Here is an 18,466-nt window from a genome sequence, read left to right on the forward strand (position 1 = left end):
TTATCCAATAAAATTATAAATATACATCTTTTTCAATGAATGAAAATAATTTGAATTCTTATTTTTTATTTTTCTCTTCCATGCAGAATATATTTTTTTCACCATAATTCCTTTGTTTTTTCTCCCATTATTCTTTTTACAACATAGACTTCTGAAATATATCCATAAGTCTTTACTCCTGTTTTTACTCTGGTTCCTCCGCATTTACCGTTTTATTCTATGCAACCAGTGTTGCCATAAGAAAACATCAGATTAGTCTTCGAATCACTATGGCTTGAAAGCATCCATAAAGGTCTTAAGATTCTCCAGCGAAGCGCCTCCTTCGTTAATGTTCTGCTGGGCATTCTCCTTCAACATCGATGCCCTTGCTCTCATCTCCTCGTTCGAAAGCAACTCTTCTACCTTGGATTTCACCTGTTCCCGCTTAACGATCCCACTCTCGTCAGGCGTCATGCGCAGACCCACCTTCCAATCGTCACAAATGTAGCTCTGGTTCAGGAATTGGTCCCCAAAATACGGCCAACAGAGGAAGAGCTTCCCGTTCCTGACGCCTTCCATGGTGGAGTTCCAACCGCAGTGAGACACGAAGCAAGCGACAGAAGGGTGAGCCAGCACCTTCTGTTGAGGTGCCCAAGCCACAACCCTCCCTCTTTCTCCGACACGCTCTTTGAATCCATCTGGATAAGCATCGGCAGAGTCGCTGATGAGGTCGGGCCGGACCACCCACAAGAACGGTCGTCCAGTCGCCTCCAGCCCGAGCGCGAACTCCTGGAACTGGAGGCGGTCGAAGATGGTGAAGCTCCCGAAGGCCACGTAGACGACGGAACCCGGCTGCTGCTCGTCCAGCCACGACAAGCAGGCCGGCGCGGCGCGGCCGGAGGCCGGTGAGCAACGGCCCGATGGGAAGAATCTTTGGATTGTAGCGGAAGGTTGGCTCTTCGATCTCTTTGAAGGAGTTGCAGAGGATGAACTCCGCGACGTCGATGACCCTGTTGTTGTTGACGTAGTTGAAGATTAGCTTTCTGGTTCTGCCATCTCCAATTAGGTTCCATACCAAGTGGGACGAGTTGATGAATGGCATGCCGGGACCGAGCTGGAACGTCTCGTGTTCTGAGATCTGTGTGCCTGTAAAAACAGAAACCGCATGTTACTTTTGCATCATGAAAACTTTGGCGTCTCATTAATTAATCACAATCATCAGACCAAAACAAAAACAAAAACAAAAACAAAATCAATTACCATCAGCATCGATGACGCCTCTCGAAATCAACTCCGGAATGCTCAGCAAAGTCGCAAGTACCTGGGCTGCCGCCGGCCAGAAAGAGGCTGGCCGGAGACCCTTCTTACAACCAACCTCCAGCGCCCATCCCATGTTCGCATCCACCAACATGCAAGTCATCGGATCCTCTGTTTCGTTGCTCTTCTCGATTAGTTCCTCCAAGCACCGCGGCATTACCTTCATGAATGCTTCCGCGAGCCTCGCGAGATCGTTACGGTCTTCTTCCGGCCCTAATCCATCGGGGACCGTTACCAGAGCGATCTGTTCCACGGTGCTCTCCGCGGACAACGCGGTTAGCAGACGCTTGTGGTTGAATTCGGTATTGACGAAGGTGACCTTGAAGCCGTGATCTACTAAGCAGTGGCAGAGCTCCATGAAGGGAATGACATGGCCTTGAGCAGGGAATGGCAGAGCGAGAACGTGTGGCAAGCCCATTCAGATTTATTCTCTTTTCTTCTTCGTCTCTTTGCCACAAGAGAGGAAGAAGAAAAGAGAATAAACAAAAAAAGAATATAACTACTTAATTTTACCAGTGCAGTATAATAGAATTTATAGAAAGAACTATGACAAATATAATATACGACTATTGTAATTATAAAAGTTATTTGAGTTATAGCATGACAAATATGACAATATGAAAATTAAGTTCGTATAAAAGTACGAAATTTGATTAAAGCATGGCAAATATGTTAATTATATAAGTAATTTGAGTTATAGTGTGACAAATATTGAATCGAAGTAAAAAAAATAAACACAATTTATCTCATGGACTAGTCTTGGGATGACTGATCAAGTCCTACGAAAGTTTTCAATTGACCATCAGGTAAATCGGAAAGTGCGTGAGGTGGGTAGTCCAAAAGTCCAATATTTGTGCGTCCCATTTACACTAAAAAAATACAGTGTTAGAGATGGAATTTGTTGTCACTATATCTCCATGAGAACTTAAGTGTAGTGTTAAATATGTAAGAGTTCTCACACCATAGGTTGGATAAAAATAAATATGATAGGAAAACTAATAATCTAAGATTTGGAACATGAAACATAGGAACTTTCATTGGTAAATCAATGGAGGTAGTAAATACGATGATTAGGAGAAGAATTAATATTTTGTGTGTACAAGAGACAAAATGGGTAGGCGAAAATATAAAGATGATAGAGAACTCGGGTTTTAAGTTATGATACACTGGAAAAAGTAAAGTAAGAAATGGAGTGAGTATTATTGTAGATAATTCGTTAAAGGATGAAGTTGTAAGAGTAGTTAGAAAAAGGGATAGAATTATAACCTTTAAGATGTCAAAGAGTGTAAGAGGATATTCCACCTTCAATGAAGGAAAATTTTAGTGAGCTTTTATCTACCTTAAATTAACAACTACCTAGGTTGTAACCAAATAAAATACTGTAGCCTTCTTACTTATTTCCTTTTAAGTTGTTCTTCTTAAATGTTATATTTGCTTAATTAATATTGAATTCTTGCGCTGTTCAAATAGCAAGAGATTTTTTTAACTTACTTGCAGAGTTGTTCATGCCCCCTCTAACCGGCCTCACAGTACCAACAGTTGGTATCAGAGCCCAATCACCTCAGAAGGGCTAACCGTCAACTGAAGCAACGAGACGATGGCCGAATCTAGCATCTATCCACCATTGTTTGAGGGGGAGTTCATGTTCTAGAAGTGACGAATGGAGATATTCTTTAAGACATATTTTAATATTTTATTAATAATGAAATATGGTTTTGAAGCACCAAAGAACAAGAACGAAGAAGAACTCGAAGAACACCTCTGGACCAAAAAGCATCGTGACAAGTATATGGCAAACGATAAGGCTGAATTTCATCTTATAAGTGTATTACTGATCAAAGCACATGACAGAATCGACACATATACATCCGCCAAAGCTCTCTGGGATATGCCTCTAGAACTCCACAAAGAACCAAAAGAAGTTGAATCTAACTCTTCGATGGATATTGACTCATCTTCAGAAGACTCCAAGATCAAAGAGATTGCTAAAGAAATATTAATAGTTGAATACCTACCTAAAGACAACAAAGAAAGCTTATCTGAGATGAGTATGGATGAAGGAGGAGATTTATCAAAAGACAACAACGCTGAAGGGGGAGATTCCAACTCTAGCTTTAGATTAGATATGATAAGTGTTCTAAACCTCTTTGCAAAAATAAGACTAGATATATCAAATCAAAAAAGATTATGCTTGTTAAACCAATTTAATAAAATTAAAATTGAAAATGAGCAACTAAAAAAGGAGATAGAAAAATTAAAATCAAAAGTAACTTTACATATTCAAATTTCTTACATGCTCTAGAAAGAAATTTTAAATATTATCGAAGGTTTAATTGGTATTTATAAAATCATAAGGTCAAATTATAAAAGTAGATAGAAAATTAATTTCTAGAAAATAATTAGTTAATACAATGAAAATAATTTATTTTGGATATTAAAGTCATGCTTGCTTAATAAATTAATTTCATATTCATGGTAGAAAATTAATTTGCTCAATTTATTTTTTTTATAAAATTAATTATTTCATCAACCTTTGGTTAGATTTTCTATTCAAATTATTATCTGTGAAAAAATAAAAATTTTATTTGTTAGCATACAAAATTTTGAAATTGTTTGGTTGTTATATGAATTATTGTAAATTTTTTGGACAAAAATAATCCTTTTATAATTATAAATTATCTAGAATGTATTTTTGACAAATTTAACTTTTCTATGGATGAACATTAAATTCTCTATATTATGAAAAATTATCATAATATTTAGGTATTAGATTTTATTTTTTATACATTTAACTTTAAAAATTAGTCTTTCTAATTAAATAACTACTACTGGTCAAACTAAATAGTTATTTATTGTCAAAATTTTAATTATGATCTTTCTGTTTTAGTTTGACCATCAAAATAATTTTTATAATTTTTAAAACAATTTTAAATTATTTTGATAAATCTGGCCTTTAATTCTTAGAAATTCGAATATTCATAAATAAAATCTTGGAAAATTTTCTTTGGGCATTGTTTTATCACCCTTAGAATTTTTTTTTAGATTTTTTTTCAGAAATTAACCCCTATTTTTTTATATGATCAAAGAAGGAGAAATGAAGGGAGGGGGGTGTTTTAAATTGTTAATTTTTTTTTTTCAAATAAATTCTATGTTTATTTTATTATAGCTTTAACTTGTATTGATGCATATCAAAAAGAGAGAGATTGTAAGTAGCCCGAGTTGATTTTGATGTGGTCAACCAAGTTAAGTTAGGTCTGCGTATTTGATGACTTGCGTTTGAGTGTATAGGGACTTAGGAACATAAGAAGCCGAGCAAAAGACACGACGAACGAAAGGACGACATGGAATCGAGTCAACAGGCTCGGTGTATCTGAGGTACGAGAAGATGTGGAAGAGCACACTGGTGGAGCAAGAAGGACGTGTGCGGTGCTTTCGAGGGACGAGAAGCCAGAACAGAAGACTGCTCAAGAAGAAGGCCGAAGTTGGGTTATGGTGAGTTCAACTCTGGAAGGCTGAAGAATTACCCAAGTGAACGAAGAAGAAGCCAGCGGCCGAAGAATGCACCGAATGAGTCAGCACTTGGTTGACTGGTCTCAGCGCCTGGACCACTAGGTTGCCAAACATGCAGCTCGTCATAGTAGATTACTCTTCGGATCCACGCCAGCAACAGTCCAGGTGTCCGAACATGAAAAAATTCTATCTTCAAGTCGTTGCGATGCCATTGTGTTGAGATAGAATTTGCCTTGCTGGAGGTGCCCAGATCACCATCCAGGCACTCAGAGTTCACTACGTCAGCAATGGATAAACTTGACCAGAGCACTATAAATAGATCCCTGGTTCACTTAGTTCGAACACAACTCTGGTATTCAATTCCTAATATTATTTTAAGTTATCAAAGAGTGTAAGAGGCTTCTCCGCCTTCAACGAAGGAGAATTTTAGTAACCTTTTATCTGCCTTAGATTAATATCAACTAAGTTGTAACAAAGTAAAACACTGTAGCTTTCTTACTTATTTCCTTTTAAGTTGTTCTTCTTAAATGTTATATTTGCTTAATTAATATTGAATCCTCGCTCTGTTCAAATAACAAGAGATTTTTCTAACTTACATGCAGAGTTAGCTAAGTATTGCTGAAAGAAATTCTTTTCAAAGCTAAATTTTTTTTAAAATAAAAGAATAAACGTTAAGTATTTTTTTTAAAAAATAAAGTTAAGTGATACTTTTCAGGGGGGGCTTAATGTTAAATTTTTTGGAGTAAGATTGAAAGTTAGTTTTTCAAATTTAAGTACTATTTTTATGAGTTAACAACTTTTCTCTCTTCTTAGTATTTTTTGATATATGTCAAAGGAGGAGAAAAAGTATTAAAAGTAAAGTATAAAGTTTTTAATTGAGGAGGAGTAAAATTTAAGGGATAGTGAGTAACATTTATATTTACTTTTTCCTTAAAAAATGTTACTTAAATGCTTACTTATTTTTTGTTCTATGTATCTTACTTTATTATTTTGAATGTTTTTACTTAACTTTAAACTAGATGGCCATAAAATAAAAAGTGGGAGATTGTTGAAGCTGGAAGCACTACCTAGTCAAACTTGTATTTTGATATTTTGCAAAGGTTCAAAGTTAAGCTATGTTATGATCTAACAACTCTAATTAACTGTGTAGGAAAGTCCTAAGTGATCTTAGGCAAGGTGAAAGTTCTAGCTAAGGATAGGCAAAGAAGTCCTAGTCGACACTAGGCAGGTAGAAAATCCTAGTTGATACTAAGCAATAAAGTCCTGGTCCGTGGGACTGGGCAAAGTCTTAGCAGGTCAAGGACATCAGGCAAAAACCTAGGGTCGAGAATACTAGGTGAAAGTCATTGGGGTCGCAAACACCAGGCGGATGATTGAATGGGTTAGGGTTCAAGCATCCAGTGAAAAGTTCTGAGGTCTCGAATGTTGAACAAAAGTCCAAACGATCTGGAGGATTGGTTTGGAGAGAAGGTAAACTCTCTTGAAAGGAGTAGGTAAGGACGTGTTTCCCATAGAGGGAACAGTAGGTGTCAATCTGACCTAGAGTTTCAGCAAAACTAAGAATCAGAACATGACAATCTAAAGACTATCAAATATTACCTTGCTTTATATATTATTGCTTGTTGGACTAACTTTGTTGAAGAAAATAAAAGCCTGGAAAAAGGGCTCCAAGCGCCTAGAGCTTGTCCTGGCTCCCGGACATTCAGGCACCTAGAGTTGCTCTAGGGGCCCCGGTCAATTGCTTATAGGGAGTGCAGCGGGTGGCCAACCTTTATCACCGAGGGCACCTAGATGGTCCAAGCATCCGGACTGGGCAAATTTCATCCACAGGCTGTAGTGGCATGCTTCAACTAGCTAATCTACATCAATAGTCCAGGCACTCGGACTGGTCCGGGAACTCAGAGATGGATAAAATTTACTCAATGAAGTTTCGACGAGAGCATTCCACGTCAGCCCAGTGGGGGCACCCGGGGAGGAGTCTAGTTGTCCAGATGGGGCTATAAAAGGAGGGTTCAACTAACACCTTAAACATACAAATTCGAACAACTTTCTATCTTGCGCATTGCTCCAGAAATGACTCTGCAATGCCAAATCACTTCTCTGACGATCGAAATCTCGCAACTCGAATCCTTAAGTTGTAAGTATAATTTTTGTTTCTAGAACTTAAACAATTATATCTTTTTACTTGTCTTTGTACTTGTAATTACCGAATTGCTAGTGAATTGTCCAATAAAAGTGATGGTTGATTGCGGGCTTTAGAGTAGGAGTTGTCACAGGCTCCGAATCAAGTAAAAGAAAAGTACTATTAGTAATTTCTTTTCTTTTCTTTACTTTACTTTCCACTGTGTTTACTCTAAATTGATTTACGAAAAATTGAAAAGCCACCAGTGCTATTCACCCCCTCTAGTGCATCTATCCTATAGAAAGTGCCATTGAGATCTACTGTTAGCACCAGACAGCCAGCACGACGACAATGCCTTCAGCCAAAATGAAGTCTTCATTCTTTGTTTGCAAGCATAACCCTCTATTCGAGAAGCTCCATGATGGAAGGTTGATGTCGATAAAGGATGTGGGTTTGGATGGCGAGGACACGTCGGAGTCAATTAGTAATTCCAGCGAAGGGAGTTCTCCATCCTCAATTGTTGCAACTGCGCATCATCGAGTCTATTGGATTCCTCAATCCAATCATCAGCCGAAGCAGCTTCTCCATATCATCTCCTCTTGTTAAAATCAAGTAAGAAGCCAATATCAAATACACATGCTTAGAAACTGTCTCCTTGCTAATGTCGCAGTCTAGTTCCACCACCATATAATGCGACAACTCTAACCCCACCAACTGCACACACTACAATTCCAACATTAAGGAGGTTGTATCCTTGCTCAGTGCCTCCTTGTCCACCCCCCGTTCACTCTACCGCCACAAAACCCCCATATTCAATAAGCCCTTGTAGTGGTTATCTTATTGCAAGCTAGAGGTTGCCACCAGTGGCTTCGTCGACATGACCTTAGTAGCAAAGGGTGCCAACGAGTACGCCAACGGAGATGTGTTCGAGGATATGCACATTGTGGTCGTCTAATATCTCAAGGATCAACCGCCCGATGAGGAGTTCTGCAAGGAGTTGGAGGTGGTCAGCCAAGCGCAACACCATAATGTGGTAATGCTAGTGGGTTTCAGCATAGAGGAGGGAATTGGTGTTTGAGTACATTTGCAATGGCTCTCTCGACCACCATCTCTATGGGGAAGTCCAGACTCCATTGGGTTGGCTTGTAAGGATGAAGATTGAGTGGGAGTTGCATGAGAGTTTAGATATTTGCACGAGGATTTTAGGGTGGGTTTGGTCGTCTATAAAGACCCGCGACCCAACAATATTCTACTCATGAATGACTTTGGACCATTGTTGAGGGACTTCAGACGACAACGCGATAAAGGGAGGCATCTCTATTAGTAAACACCAACCTCCCTAAATCTTTTGGCTATCTTGCTCTCGAGTTCATAGAGCACAGGATCGTTATTGACAAATCTGACATGTATGCATTTGGAGTGGTGCTACTCGAGCTTGGCCGAAAAGCCTTGGGCACCAATCTTCCCAAGGGCAGCAGTTCCTGGTCAAGTGGGTGAGGCCGCTCCTCTCGGTTGCATCAAATGATGATCAGACTGTAGCAATCGACTGCTTATTTGATTGACATTTAGAGTGAGACCAATGTCATTTCTTCAGGAAGGAGCTCCGAGAAATGGCATGCGTGCCTCATTGTGCCTCAACCTAGAGTCACAGTCAAGGCCTAACATGCCCAAGGTGCTGAGGATTCTAAAGGGAGACAATGCGATCAATCAAGTTCTAGATGACAACACTGTGGGCAACATAAGTAAAGTGCGGATGCCAAATGAAGTTGTGAAGGAGGTTAAACATTAGAATAAGAAGGAAACCCCTAAAGGAGAAGTGCTTGAGGGATGTGAAGATGGACAAGAGTAGCGTCCACAATGTCATGCTCATCGACAGATCGACGAGGATTACCAAAATTCAGTAATTGCTAGTGGATTTTGTCAATTTAATGCCAAATGATGTTACTCCTGGGCTACCACTTAAAACTACTCTAAACTCAAGGATGATTTTTTTTTTAAACTTGGGGTGATCAATGTAGGAAGATCTGGAGATTATTATTATTATTAGTAATTTTATTCTTTTAGTATTTTTTGGGTGTTTTAGTATTTTAGATATTTTTGATAATTTCTATCTTTATATTTTTTTTTATATTTTGAGCCTGTTTAGGATTGTGAGTCTGTTTATAATTTTTCTTTCCTTTTAAAATTTCTTTTCATTCTTTATGAGTTAGGAATTGTATTCTATATATTAAGATTTATTTCCTTTATTTGGATAGGGTTCAAAGTCTATATAAACATGTGTTTAGTTGTTTGAGAAATCATCCTTCATATTGAATATAGTTGTCCCTTTTGGTAAAACTTAGAGAATGATGAATTTTTCTTTATTTTCGACGGTTTCACTTCTTGTATTCTCCTCAATCCCCATCCCCCCTCTTCTTATTAGCCCACATGATACTCGCTATCATGCCCGGTGTTAGATGTCTTCTTCTTCGTCTCTAGATTGTAATTCCATCTCTATGGAGTAAAACACTTAATTCTAGGACGAGAGAGTAGTTCAATGTATTGTTGACACTATTTTTATATATTTATTCATTTTTTATCGCATGATTTGTTTATCCATGATCCAACTTTATTGTGCATACATGATTATGCCATTGTGCATCTTCATACCCCATGGGACGTGGGGCATCATGACAAGAGCCTCCCTAAGAAAGAGGTCGTTTTAGTAAGACTACCTTAAAAGTGGGCATCACATTTGGGTAGTCATGTCGGTATATTTCAAAAAATCTATACTGGTACCTCGGGATAGACCACCTATATGCATATAAACATTGTGGTAAAACGGTAAATAGTCTTTAGGGTGTCAACAATTATCATAGCGAAACTGAAATCCTAGAATTGTTTCCCCAAATTCATATTTCTCTCATGACTTCTTATGTTCTTGATTCGTTTCCTTTCTTTCTCAACTCTTGCGATTTGTGATTGTTTAGATAACTTACTTTGCAACTTCGACTGGTACTTAATTTTACTATCCCCGTGGGATAGATTTTTTTATTACTTGATGACAGCCATACACTTATGATTTTCTCCCATCAGTCTCCCAACGCAGTTTCTCCAATTCAGTCTTTCCTGCCTCAGCCTCAGTTAGGGCCTTCTCTATTGTGGCTCTATCAGTGGCCACCGCCGCTTGGGCCTCGCCCACCTCTTGAGATGGTCGAGCCAACTAATCCTCTAACTCGGCCATCTGTGCTTCCATCTATCGATACCACCTGACATGGATGGGCAATCGATAGTGGAGTTTGTGATGCTTCTTCTAGGGTTGCGAGAACATGAAAGGTTAGTCATAATACTTGCCAGAGAAATTAACACTAACAAGGGTCATACCTTTGCAATGGAAGCATTGAGGACCTTGCTCAAGTGTTCCAGCTCAATGTTCGATAGGATTTTAGTCTTGTGCCGCTGAAGCCTCTCCATAAAATGCCTTGATCGATCCACCCTCTCCTCAAAGTCAGCCTAGGGAGAGCAAGGAGGGGGCTGCTAAAGCCAGACCTTGTCCTTGAGATAGTCTAGTACAATGTAGCCCTCATGTCGACTTTTCGTTCAGGCCTTAGGGGCAAAACTCCTTAAAGGGAGCACCACTAGGAGAGCCCCGCGAAAGGGTTCACTTATTTTCTTGGTTACGACTACCCCATCTCATTAAGGCTGGGAGTCAGGCAGACCTCGCTCTGAGCAGGAGGTTGCTTCAGTACCCAATTCCACTTTTAGGGTTCGATCTCCACCTCGACCTTGGCTGCCACCTCGATAGCCTCTATCTCAGCCTCAAGGACCTAGTCTCGATCACCTTTGCTAACTCCTCCACTTCAATTGTTGGGATCTGTGGTATAGTGGTGGACGGCTCAAAATTGGCAGCCACTGTGGAAGAATCACCCACTGCAGTGGATGATCCAACTGTGACAGCCGAAGACTCGACTACCATTGATCATTGGGGGGCTAACAGGTCTGACGAGCCCTCGACCGAATCCTTTGAGTCCCACAGGCCTTCAACCGATGTCAGATCCCACTTTAGGGTCTTGATAACTGACACACTCAACATGACTTGATTTGTGAGGAGAAGAAAAGTTAGTCAATGTTAGGGAAAACTTAACATAAACAACACCTTACGCAATCATTCCTCTAGAATGATTGCATTCAAGCTCAACCCAGTTCAGTAAAGTAAGACTTCATCCTCCACTAGCTCATTAATGTCAAATTTGAGTCCCGCTAGGATCTTGGTCACCACCAAGTATGCCCACTCCAATTTGTACTATCCGAGAGGTGGTTGAGGCTGCGGATTGGCCCGCTAGGCAGTCAGCTAGGTGCACAGATGTTGTGTCTTGACAAAGACAAAACAACTCTTCCACCCCTTGTACGAGGTTGGGTACTCGCCGAGGAAGTTACACTTTGACCTAGCTGCAAAGTGTTGGTATTGCAAGATTGCAAATATAGTCCTACATTGAAAACACATGGAAAAGATCATGGGTTTATAAAAGAGAAAGATATCTCCATTGACATGAGATCTTTTGGGTAGAACCCAAGAGAAAAATCATGAGGGCTTAGGCCCAAAGTGGACAATATCATACCATTGTGGAGATATCTAAAATTCTTTTCGATCCTACAATTGGTATCAGAGTCCGGACTGCCAGACGGTTTAACTGCCGACTGTGCACAAGAGCTATGGTCTGATTGAGCCATGTGGGTACAATATTGACCTTGAACAAAGAAAGTGGGGGCTCCTATGTTCGGATCAAGAGAACCAGACACCGGGCAGGAAGTCTTAGTTGTGGCTAGGCAAGGAAGTCCTAGTAGGTCGGGTGGACCGAGGGGCAGGAAAACCTAGTGGGTCGAGGATCGGACATAAGAAGCCTGTGGTCCTTTGTTTGGGGGGGGGATTGTTGGTGTTGCAAGGAAGTAAACATAGTCCCACATTGAAAACACATGGGAAAAATCATGGGTTTATAAAAGAGAAAGATATCTACATTGGCATGAGGCCTTTTGGGTAGAACCCAAGAGCAAAACCATGAGGGCTTAGGCCCAAAGTGGACAATATCATATCATTGTGGAGATATCTAAAATTCTTTTCGATCCTACACAAAGTAGATGACCCCAGACTCCCTCGCTTGGGATAAAAAAGATAGTGAAAGATGACAAGGTCAAGTGGAACTTGGTGCAGTCGAAGAATAATGAATGCACCACATATATGACTGAAGGAGTTCAAGGCGAAGTGAGATAGAGAGACGTGGAAATAGGTGGCCAGATCTTTGAGAAAGGATGGGATGGGAAATCGTAGGCCACCTGCCAATTGGTAATGGAAGCGGATTATGTAACCTGGCATGGCTCATGTGACTGATGCTCTTGTACCGGAACCCTAATCTGGTGATCAAAAGGAATGCCAAACTGTAACCGGAGAGAAGATTCTACCTCCTTGGTATACCATGCATGACTACTAGGTCTCATACTAAGAGACAGACGGTTCACTGGTAGCCATGTGTTCAAAAAGAAAAAGAAGAAGAAAAAGAAGAAAGAAGAGAGGAGAAAATGCAAAAAGATAATATAGACTGATGAAGAGTGTTACAAACTTATTGATTCACCGGAACAATGAGACAAAGGGGGAGATGGAGACACAAACTTTGGTACTCGAAAAGGCGAATGCTAGCAGTGTTGGTCTCCTAAATCCTAATATACTTCGGCGACTGCTTAATGAATTATCACGTCTCCTCTTTGAACCATTGAATGGAACGATTAGGGGGAACATGATCTCTTCTTAATCGTCAGATTGGGTTGTTGGATCATTGCAGTGACTATGAACGACCACCCGACTACTTGGCCTTCTGACAATTCAAGTGCAACCGTTGGATGCAAGAGTGGAAGAGACAACAACATGACTCCTTCGTTAGATCCAATTGTCAAGTCGATGTTTGTCGCACATCCCTTGGCCATCAATGTGCCTAGATGTGTGCGTGGCTCGAGATGGATATCACATGTTGGTAATTAATGTAATGATAAAGTGCACCAATCATGAGGGTGATACGCGATCTCACCTATTACATTCATTAAATGTGACAAGGACCAACGACAAGAACCAAACTAGTTATTCTAGTGAAGCACCAACACCTCAGCACAACACTCTGAATAGCAAACCTGGTAGGTAGATGCCAACTCAATGTAATCTAGTTAATTAAACAATGCCTCATTTAACTAGACTAGTTAGGAAGGCTTGTGATGTAGTGGAAGCTTGCAACTCTCATCAGCCCCATGTGGTCAAGAGTTATGTTGAGCTATTAGTCAAAGTCAAGGCGCGTGAGACATGATCTTAGGGTACCAGACTTGGCCTAGAAGAGACTCGGGTCTAGTCGAACCATTTCAGTACATTTATCCCAAGGAATTGAGTTCGCTATGGACAAGTCGATTATTTACAACTGAGCCTCAACCTTCGATATCATCCTCGACTCGACATCAAACACCGACCTCATCTTCGATTCAGCTCAGTGGCTGACCTCCTCTCTGACTTGGTCTCAGGGAATCGACATCCTTTCTGACACAACCTCAGTCATCGACCTCCTCTCTAACTCAGTCTCAGTCACCAACCTCCTCTTCAACTCAGCCTTAGGCGCCAACCTCCTCTTTGACTTGGTCCCAGTCGGCAACCTCCTCCCTGACCAGGTCTTAGTTGCTGAGATCGTCTCCTCATCCACACATGGCTTGGGTCCACACCCTATGTGGCCCGTTGAAAAGCGTGGTGGGGGGAGGGGGTGCGGATAAGAGATCGACATGATTGCTTTATTCATGGAATCATTTCTCCCAGAAGCCATGGAGAAACGATAGTGCGCATCTCGCGGAGCATGATATGACCGTTTCATTCATGGGACCATTCTATAAAATGTGGAGAACGGTAGGGTGCATGCCAGGGCACATGGGTAAAATAAGCACACATGCCGGGCATCATGGAACACGTGATGAATAGTTTGTATATTTCGAAGAATGTGCACATTTACGCTCTTTAAAGGGTCGCTCGCTCTCGCAAACGTAGATATACACACATGAGTCCTTGAACTCTGACCTTTCTTCATGTTTTCTTCTAATTCTCGTAGACTTTCGCTGACTTGAGTATCGGGTGGCTACGTCAGGATACCTCCTAGTGTCATTCTAACCACTTTCTTTGTGAGCCTCAAATTCGTCCGTCTTCCTTGTTGGCGTCTTCTCGAGAATCTTACAATCTTTTCCCGTTCATTGACCAATTACTTGACCATCCAAAATGTTTGATTTTAAGAAGAATTGAATATCACAACTTCAATAATGTTTTTACTCTATACTTTTGAATGTATATATTGATTATTAAATAGTTTTATTCTATATTTTCAAAAAATTAATATTCATATATTTTTTATTTTATTTATATTTTAAAATTAATTAAATTATTGTATCAATTGTAGATGACGACCAACATTAGGTAGTTTTGAAATATGCTACACCCAGTCACCCCTAATGTCAGATGGCAAAAAGTAAAATCATCCTCCATGGTGAAGCGGCCTTCCTAGACAAAAATTGAATCCTGCTTTTCTGAGGCAAATCCTCGGCAACACCAACGCCCAGAATGACGTCATTATCTATGAGAAACCATCGATCAAATCTGGGAGTTTATTCAATTTTGTTCTTCAAATCAGGCATGCGAGAAGATATCAAACACTTAATTTGTTCTTCAAATTACTGTGCTGTGCCTTGATAGCATCGATAAAGGTTTTCAGATTCTCGAACGAAGCGCCTCCTTCTTTAATGTTCTTTTGAGCGGTCTCCTTCAACGTCGATGCTCTTGCTGTCATTTCCTCGTTTGGAAGCAACTCTTCTACCTTGGATTTGATCTGTTCCCGCTTAACGATCCCACTCTCGTCAGGCGTCAAGCGCAGACCCACCTTCCAATCGTCACAAATGTAGCTCTGGTTCAGGAATTGGTCCGCAAAATATGGCCAACAGAGGAAGAGCTTCCCGTTCCTGACGCCTTCCATGGTGGAGTTCCAACCGCAGTGAGACACGAAGCAAGCCACAGAAGGGTGAGCCAGCACCTTCTGTTGCGGTGCCCAAGCCACAATCCTCCCTCTGTTTCCGACACGCTCTTTGAATCCATCCGGATAAGCATCGGCAGTGTCGCGGGTGAGATCGGGCCGGACCACCCACAAGAACGGTCGGCCGGTCGCCTCCAGCCCAAGCGCGAACTCCTGGAACTGGCGGCAGTCGAAGATGGTGAAGCTCCCGAAAGCCACGTAGACGACGGAACCCTGCTGCTGCTCGTCGAGCCACGACAAACAGGCCGCGTCCTCCGGCCAGAAGTACCCCACTGCGCGGCTCGGCCGCAGGCCAGTAAGCAGCGGCCCGATGGGAAGAATCTTTGGATTGTAGCAGAAGGTTGGCTCTTCGATCTCTTTGAAGGAGTTGCAGATGATGAACTCCGCGACGTCGATGACCCTGTTGCTGTTGAGGATACAGTTAAAGATTATTTCTTTGGTTCTGCCACCTCCAATTAGGTTCCATATAAAGTGGGAAGCGTTGATGAATGGCATGCCGGGGCCGAGCTGGAACGTCTCATGTTCTGAGATTGGCGAGCCTGTAAAAATAGAAACCGCCGTTACTTTTGTAGGATGGAAACTATTTGGAATCATAATTAGTTACCATCGCCATCGATGACGCCTCTCGAAACCAACTCCGGAACGCTCAGCAAAATGGCCAGCATCTGGGCCGCCGCCGGCCAGAACGCGACTGACTGGAGACTCTTCTTCCGGCCAACCTCGAGCGCCCATCCCATGCTATAGTCCACCAACATGCAAGTCATCGGATCCTCTGTTTCTCTGCTCTTCTCGATTAGTTCCTCCAAGCACCGCGGCATCACGTTCATGAATGCTTCCGTGAGCCTCGCGAGATCGTTCCGGTCTTCCTCCGGCCCTAATCCGTCGGGGACTGTGACCAGAGCGATCTGCTCCATGGTGCTCCCCGCAGACAACGCGGTGAGGACGCGCTTGTGGTTGAATTCGGTATTGATGAAGGTGACCTTGAAGCCGTGATCTACCAAGCAGTGGCAGAGCTCCATGAGGGGAATGACATGGCCTTGAGCAGGGTAAGGCACAGCGAGAACATGTGGCAAACCCATTCAGCTCTGCTAAAATTCCAGTTACTTTCTTTTCCCGTGGTTTCTTACACGTTACAAAATAACCTTGTCTGACATACTTATACTGGAGTGTTTCAAACAGGTTAATCTGGATCTTGTGAAATCTGCATTGGCAACCCTAACGCTATGCTGATGCTTCTTGTTCTTGTTGCAGACGTACAATGTCGTCATCGAATCTAGAAGCATTCAGTTGGCGCTTGGATCCTGCCGGCCTTTTGTCTTGGATTTGATGTCGTCTCCTGAAATTTTAGTTAGTTTGTTATTTTGCCTAAGATTGGCAACAGATGTCATAAGATTAAATTAATTATCTTATTTAAGACTTAAAAAAATGAATTAGGGATGAAATATTATTTCAGTGCTAAATTAGCTATAAAATATTAATTCATCACTTAATATTCTATCATTAAGTAGTGACTAAATATTATTTTGATAACTAATTTAACGATAAAATTAATATTATGTTGCAATATCGATCGTTATTAATGAAAAATAATAGTATAATCTATCGATAAATTTAGAATTATTAGGGTTTTTCTATCATGAATTTTTTTTCTCTCTCCCTCTCTCCTCTCCCTTTTCGATCCCCATTCTCTCGTGTCTGAGTCAGATCTCCTCTCTGACGCAATCTCCTTTATGACGTGATGTAAACCTCTCCTCTCCCCTTCAACTTTAGTGAGACCGTGAGCTCTCGTCGAGGTTGTGTGGGCTCACGAGGCGGGCGTCGCCTTCTGCTCGTGATTGTGACTGTAGGCTCATCCCCAACCTCTCAGCCTTGGTCGAATGCGAGCTCAGCTCCGACCTCGCATCAAGGTCGCGAGTTCGACCGCAACCTCAGGGTTGGCCATAACCTAACCATGCAGCTGTGGGTGGTCGGGCGTGCGACTATGGCTGGGCAATCAACCGTGCAACCCTAGCTAGGTGGCCAACTGTGTAGCCTTGGCCGAGTAGCCAATCGTGTAGCCCTGGCCTGTAACGCCCCGGCCCGGGCAGGCCCCACCCGAACCCAACAAGGCACGCCACCAAAATTACCTATCAGGTTGACGACTAGCTCCACAGACCACTGGAAGTCCTTTCAGCGTGCTTTTATTCTCACTCGCACGCACCATGGAAAACTTTCCAGGAGGTCACCCATCCTCATATTTCTCCAAACCAAGCACGCTTAACTTTGGAGTTCTTAAGTTTAGATTTTCGAAAAGGAATGTGCACCTTGGTGATATGGATAGTATCATCTAACCTTTTAAGCCATACTTAACCAGAATCTCAGAATCGGGGTATTACAATCACCCCCACTTAAAGACACAACGCCCTCGTTGTGTAACCACGAATCACACCACAAACAAATCCAAATCCCAGAATCTCCCTCGCTAGGTGGTGCCCTGGGTGCTCGTGCCACAGGCGCACTCACGTCGCAAGGTCGCTCTGATACCATCTGTAACGCCTCGGCCCGGGCAGACCCCACCTGAACCAAACCGGGCACACCACTAAAATTACCTATCGGGTTGACGACTAGCTCCACATACCACCTGAGGTCCTTTCAGCGTGCTTTTGTCCTCACTCGCACGCACCCTGGAAAACTCCCCAAGAGGTCACCCATCCTCAAATTTCTCCAAGCCAAGCACGTTTAACTTTGGAATTATTAAGTTTGGGCTTCCAAAAAAGATGATGCACCTTGGTGATATGGATAATACCATCTAACCTTTTAAATCATATTTAACCAGAATCTCCGAGATATTACATGGCCTACCAGCTAACCATGCAACCCTAGTCGATCGGCCCACCATGCAGCCTTAGTCGATCGGGCGGTTGTGCAACCCTGACCAAACAGTCGGGCATTTGTGCAGCCCTAGCCTAGTATTCCCCGCATGAGTGCAAGCCCCCTAGCTAGGTTGTTCGACGCGAGTGTAGCACAGACTGAGTGGTCGAGCACGCATGCAACCCTGGCCGAGCAGCCGGGCATACGTACAGCCTTAGTATAGCGATTATTCATCCTTGGCTCGACAACCTTACGTGTGTAGCCGCCCTATTTGTGTGCCAGTGCAACCCTAGCGGAGCGGCTCCGTGGCTAGGCGTGAGTGTGGCTTGGGCGATCGAGTGGACATGCATGTATGCAGACCTCTAGTTTTTGGATAAAAATTAACAAAAATATTGTATGTTATTTGTGCACCCCTTAATTTGATTGTTGAATTAATAATGTTTTGTATGTATGTTTCTTTGTTTGGCGTGTTCTTACACATTTTGAAGACACTTCTTTGTGCACCAGCTTTATGTACGTCTTGTGATTATTTATTGATAGTATTAGATTATTTAAGGATTTAATTAAGTTTAAATTTAAATTATATGCATGTTAAATTTTATGCGTTTAATAA

General features: G+C 41.8%; 1 protein-coding gene and 1 pseudogene across 1 annotated transcript; both read right to left on the reverse strand.

Annotated features, from left to right (window-relative positions):
- Nucleotides 1-267: 267 nt before the first annotated feature.
- On the reverse strand, nucleotides 268-1,714 carry LOC121978070 (annotated as a pseudogene).
- Nucleotides 1,715-14,504: 12,790 nt separating this feature from the next.
- On the reverse strand, nucleotides 14,505-16,108 carry LOC121977346 (UDP-glycosyltransferase 83A1-like). The gene is made up of 2 exons (XM_042529928.1): nucleotides 15,608-16,108; nucleotides 14,505-15,542 (listed from the first exon to the last, which is right to left on the reverse strand). The coding sequence occupies exons 1-2, from the start codon at nucleotides 16,080-16,082 to the stop codon at nucleotides 14,623-14,625; spliced, it is 1,395 nt and encodes a 464-aa protein (XP_042385862.1). The 5' UTR covers nucleotides 16,083-16,108; the 3' UTR covers nucleotides 14,505-14,622.
- Between the last annotated feature and the right edge of the window lie 2,358 nt (nucleotides 16,109-18,466).

This window comes from Zingiber officinale, chromosome 4B (genome assembly GCF_018446385.1).
Source record: "Zingiber officinale cultivar Zhangliang chromosome 4B, Zo_v1.1, whole genome shotgun sequence".
Classification (NCBI taxonomy): Eukaryota; Viridiplantae; Streptophyta; class Magnoliopsida; order Zingiberales; family Zingiberaceae; genus Zingiber; species Zingiber officinale.